The sequence below is a fragment of the Lathyrus oleraceus genome, chromosome 7 (genome assembly GCF_024323335.1).
Source record: "Lathyrus oleraceus cultivar Zhongwan6 chromosome 7, CAAS_Psat_ZW6_1.0, whole genome shotgun sequence".
Lineage (NCBI taxonomy): Eukaryota > Viridiplantae > Streptophyta > Magnoliopsida > Fabales > Fabaceae > Lathyrus > Lathyrus oleraceus.
This window is the reverse complement of record NC_066585.1, coordinates 234,089,506-234,095,484: the sequence shown is the minus strand read 5'-3', so window position 1 is coordinate 234,095,484 and position 5,979 is coordinate 234,089,506. Positions and strand designations below refer to the sequence as shown.

The 5,979-nt window shown below is 37.8% G+C and overlaps 1 protein-coding gene and 1 pseudogene across 1 annotated transcript; both read right to left on the bottom strand.

The window, feature by feature from the left end:
• Positions 1-591: 591 nt before the first annotated feature.
• On the bottom strand, positions 592-1,335 carry LOC127103130 (plasma membrane ATPase 2-like; annotated as a pseudogene).
• LOC127105888 (UDP-D-apiose/UDP-D-xylose synthase 2) lies at positions 1,275-2,667 on the bottom strand. Its single transcript, XM_051043095.1, has 2 exons — positions 1,667-2,667; positions 1,275-1,533 (listed from the first exon to the last, which is right to left on the bottom strand). The coding sequence occupies exon 1, from the start codon at positions 2,372-2,374 to the stop codon at positions 1,781-1,783; it is 594 nt and encodes a 197-aa protein (XP_050899052.1). The 5' UTR covers positions 2,375-2,667; the 3' UTR covers positions 1,275-1,533; positions 1,667-1,780.
• Between the last annotated feature and the right edge of the window lie 3,312 nt (positions 2,668-5,979).

Below are 5,979 nucleotides of genomic sequence, written 5' to 3'. Positions count from 1 at the left end.
AAAGAGATGTCTGGCCCCTCTTTGTGATAATCACTGTGAGCAATCTTGGATATTAGCACAACAACCATTGGAGCTATCTGATCACCCTCTTCTCTCAAATGCATCAACAACTTCTGCCTCAAATGCATTCTCTCCTTATCGCTAATTCCCGAAGAATCTCGGCGCTAGTGCCAGTAGTGGTTGGTACTGGTTTTGAAATGGGGAGGGTCAGTTGGAAGTTAAAGTCTTTCGATAGTTAGTCGCATTGGTTACATGTCACTGTATGGATTTAACTTGAATGAATTTATTGTTGCACTGCCGTAGATGACGAAAGGTTTGCTGCATACAAGTTCCGCAGGTTTTGCTGCCGTTGTTGGCCTGCTGCATACGGCACTGCCGAGCTCGGTTGTGACAGCAGAGTTTGATGACTCCAGGATAATTCAATATTTAATATCAGGTTGCCAGTTCTGTTATAGGGTGTTAACACATGACCTGCTTGTTGGATGGAAATAGACTGTGTTGGCTAGGCTGCAGACTAAGATTGGCTTTTGCAGGTGGATGTTATCTTGTCACGCATATTGCAGGCTGAATGGTTTGGTCACGTCGTAACCGCTATGATGCTATGTAGTGGCCTAACACAACACCGATAGCAAATGTTTCCTTCAGTTTCCCACTGTTTGGTAGTGGATAATGGTACCATCATTCAGCATGATAATAATAAGTACCATAAGGGGCGGAAAGTCGAACTTTCGTATCAGAGCCAGCAACATGAAACCAAGCACAATACAAAGTGTAATTGAGACTGCATAAGTCACATAATTCTTTATTCTTTGAAAAACAACACTTATGATAACCCTAAGGCCAGGTTCGGTTCAAATAATATCTGATGCACTTCGAGCTGCATGAGTAGCATCTGCAACAACTACCAATGTCAGCCTTCTTAAGAGCAGGTTCATCATTCACTCCATAACCGGTCATTCCGCAAATATGTTTCCTAGCCTGCAAGCATTTCACAATCTCGTACTTGTGCTCAGGAAATACCCCAGCAAATCCATCAGCCTTCTCGATCTGCTCATCTACTGGAAGAGCTGTAACAGCAGCACCCTCTTCTGCTTTGACCGAGTAATGACGAAGATGGATACATGTTTGTTTCAATCCCAAGCTTCCGACCAGTTTTCTTGGTAATGGCGAGCTGATCACCGATAATCGTCTTAACCTTCACACTAGGGTTCAGAGCTCTTGTGATTTCGGTTTCTGAACGACTTCTGAGTTTCTACAGGTTCTGTTGGTTTGCAGGTTTTTAAATTCTTTGCTTACATCACTATGCAGCACATGAGTTACATCACACGTGAGCATGGTAGTTTCATCAGCATCCTGTCTTACTTGGTTCAGTTTTCATGAAAAATGCTCTAAATTGGTGACACCAACAACATGCGGGAACCTCTTTACAGTTGCTTTTGAAAACCATTCAGCACCATGCAGATCGTTTGGTTTGCACTTGCAGGTGTGATGCAGAATTGGACATGGCCTTTGAATCGGTTCCGTCGTTTGAAGGTTTTTTCCAATTGCTTTGTTATCCCTTTTTGCTTACCTTTGAAGTTCTAATTATTACAGTTTACATCTTTGTTTCATAACTTCTGCACTTCTTGATTTAAATATTTGTTTGTTTTCTTCAAACCAACTGCAGTATTTTTGGAGAACGAAAGTCCCGACATTGTTGGAATAGGCGTACTTGGACGAGGAGGGCTTGGTCTTCTAGAGAAAGGGGATGTGGATCTAGAGCTTACTCTCGATGGTGCAATCACCAGTTTTGGAGTTGTTCTTTCTTGATAGCATGAGAATATGTCTGATGTTGATATTGAATGGTAGAATCCACCAGTTCATCAAGTGATGTCCTTGGCTTCCAACCAAGCTGCTTAGTGATAATTGTCATGTCAGGGATGCGCCTATCACTGTCATCATATCCTTTTCCATAGAAATCCTCTGAAGTCACATCCAGAGTTGATAGACTAGAGGCAGGTACATCATCCACCTTTGCATATACCTTTATCATAAGCTCAGCTAGCTGCTTCACAGATACTCCATTGTCCGGGTTTACCACATTAAAGATGTGTCCATTTGCTCTATTAGGGTTATCAATCATTAACAAAACAACCTCAATTGCATCTTTGACATAAAGAAAGGTTCTCTGGGAACGTCCGCCATCAACAAGCTTGAGCGGCTCACCACGAAGGAGATTATTACTGAAACAAGTTAAAACTCCGGGGACACCATCACTCGGGCCATGCACACCAGGAATGAAGTCCATTGTTGGTCCAATCCAGTTATAAGATCTCACAATAGTGAACTTCAGGCCATTCTCAGCATGCTCATCATAAATTAGCCTGTCGGTCATTTGCTTTGCACATGTATGGTCACAATGTTTTGATGCAGACTTCGATTTTCATTGTGGTATGCTTCAATTAACTGCTGCCCAATCCATTAATTCTGAAGGGTGACAAGTGATGCAGTTTTAGATGCGAGTGTGTTGGCTTCTGTTCGTGTTGCCGTATGAATTGGTTGCTGTGATGCAGGGTTCTACCATGCTTTGTCGGTCTGCTGCACTTGATTATGGCCGATGTTGTACTGTTATGGAAGTAGGAATATTATGGCATCAGGAAAGCTATAGCAGCAGGAATATTATGCTGGGTTTAGGACCATTTGTGTTTGTTTTGGTGACTTGCAGGTTCTTAACATGCTTTGATGGTTTATGCAGAATGCTGTTGGCTTAACAACAGACTGCCATGCCGGTAAATTTCGCGAACAAACCTCTGTCCAACACACATAATATCAGCAAAAGCGGTTTTCGCCATCACTTTGGTCAGTATAATGAATTGGGATGAAAAGGATTCTCGAGGGGCTTTTGACCATTTTGTCGTGTTGTAATTTGGGAATTAGGATGTAATGTTAGGAATTGTAATTTGGGCTTTTTGATGAACATGGCAATGTTTTGAATTGAATGAAACTATTGAATGTGAATTGGAAGAAATTTGGTTCTGATGAAAACTCTTGGTCAGTTGACTTTGGTCAACCGTTGATCAAAAAGTCAAAGGTTGACCAAAAGTCAACTCGGGTCATATATATATATATATATATATATATATATATATATATATATATATATATATATATATATATATATATATATATATTTTGTTGTTGTATAGAATCGGATTTTTGTGAGGATTTTGTGGTGTGATGCTTGATATTTGAAGTGAAAATGAATTTGAGTGTGAATGGTATTAATGAAACTTGTATTTTCAAAAATGTGGTTTGAAATCAACTTAGATCGACGGTCCCGTGGGCACCATAAAGCCTTTATCAATGCATCAATCATGAATGAAGCATGAGAAGCTTGGATGCACCATGATCCTTCAAACCAATACATGAGTTTTGAAAGCTCCTCGTGAGGACTTGAACCATCAGTACTTTGAAACCATAATCCTCTAGTGAACTTAATGAATGACATGGTGCATATCATAATGACCAAACAATCCTTCCCATGAGCTAAGGTTTTACAATCCTCAAACCAAACTAACAACTTCAAGCACATCTGATCAAGGTTTTAAGCATACACCAAGAAATGACGCTCACAACCCTTATGGACCAACAATCTAGGGTTCCATGTGGATTGAACTCCAAAATCCAAGCTCCGAGGCCTCAAGCGTCTACCAACCAGGGTCTTGATTAATCACCAATCCAAAAGTCTACCAATCAAGGCATTTGAACAACAACCATCCCTGATTAGGTTTCAAATCAAGAACAAATCTCCACCCACAACATCTCAAACCATAGGTCTCAATCAGGGTTTAGCTCCTGTACATAAGCCAACCACAAGCTCCCATAGAGGCAGGGTCGAGGATTAGAGTTACCACCCTCATAATGAGCAATACCATGATCCTCCAACCAAGTGTCTGATTTTGTCAACCATGAACCTTGAATCCATGACACTTGTTAGTAAGTGTTAATCGTGAATGGATGATGAGTATGCATGAGTATGTATGGATCTCAAATCATGGTTTAGGTAAAAAAGCAAAAATGGGGGTAGATTTTGGGGTATGACAACACCTTAATTCATTTTCTTTGTCGTGGCTTCGGTGCTTCAGTCATGTTTTATGGTGATGTTGCTATTTGTCATGCTAAGTTTGTTTTGCTATCATTCATTTTAATTTCAAATGCGTGAGTATTTTTTGTTTATATTTGCATTTGGTTATGTGAATATGATGAACAGTGTTCCCAAGAAGAACACGTTTTGAACATGAAATTGGAAATAAGCTTAACTTTAGTTGCATTCTTTTAGTCAATTTTTTTTCAAATGCTGTAGTTTTTTTAATTTCATGTTTTTGTTTAATTTACTTTACTAATGGAAAATGTAAAAAAGGTTGGTTTTGATGCTTTTGGGCTTAGTGTTGATTTTTGAGTGAGCCCATGTAGTTTTTTTCTTCTTCTTTTTACACCATACAATGGATGCTATATTTCATATGATTCCGATAAATCGTCTTTCTCATCTCGATTACGATGGTTGTTATTCATTTATAACAATAATAATGCATGTGTGAGCTGTTTGTATGATCTACTTCATTGTGTTAAAAATCAGATTTTTAATCTGCGAATCCTATATTGTCATGTCGTTATGCCGCCGAATTTTCATCAATATATTAATTGTATTTCTTCGCGTTATGACCTTTGCATACAATGTTTTATTTGTTGTCGATACACACAAACCGAGTTTGAGCACATTAACTATAGTTTTGTGTGTATTTCTTGACTTTTCGCTTATTTTAAATGACAATTGTGAGGTTTACTTCATCTCAGGTTTAATACTGTCTACTTTGCCAATGTGTACATTAAACCTCACTTTACGATTTAATTTGTCAGTGTATGAGTTCATTCCTTTCCATTCCATGTTGCAATGATACGTTTCACATTAACATTTCTTTTGATTCATGATAATAAACAATAATCCAACGCCATTACTGTTTAAATCGAATTTGAACTCAGTTTCCATTTGCCTTGCACGCCCTTACATTATATGACATTGATTCACCTATATGAAACATGATTTTGATTCGTGCATGTTTCATTTTTGTTTTTACTTATTTCGATTTAATTACAATGAACGTGTGTTGTGCATATGTCGTTTGTGTTGCTATCTCCTATCATTTGGCTTGCTCTTGGACCTTCTTACAATGAGACCTTTTTTGTGCACATACACTCACTTGCTTGTGTTTGTTTGATTGAGTTTTTCTTTAATCGATTCATTATCTCATACTTCCATTTGACATATGTACCCCCATTCCTATGATGTGTAATAATTTATTGCTTTATTTTTTATTGCTTTGTTTAGGTAGTTTCTAACACAAGAATAAAATCAACCCCTTTCAAAAAGAACAAAAATAAAAACTCGATCCAACGTCGAGTATTTTCTCAAAGACCAAAACTCATCCATTTAAAAACTTTCTTTTCAATCCATTTCATTCCATTCCAAAATTCTCAAACATTTCATCTTCCACCATTTGTCAACTTTCAAACCCATTTTATCAAACCTTTTCGCAATCGTTAATCAAATGCTTGATTCAATGTAAAGTCATTTTCATAATAAAAATAAAAATAAAAATAAAATTAATGATTATTTAACACTTTTCAATAAATATGGAAATGGAACGTGGTGGATACCACGAGTTCTAGAGGCTAATATTCGAGATGGATATCTCGTCAATCCTAGCTCTCACCATCATTTAAAATTGTCAATGCGACTTCTTCAAACCTTTCTCAATCAATCTTAAAACATCCAAGAAATATAAAACCTTTTTGCAAATAAGATGGAAACGAAACATGGTGGATACCACAAGCTCTTAAGGCTAGGATTCGAGATGGACAACTCACCCATCTAAGTTCTCACCATTTTCCAAAACACATTCAACCAATCAAACTCTTTTCTCGCCATCATGTGATTGATCC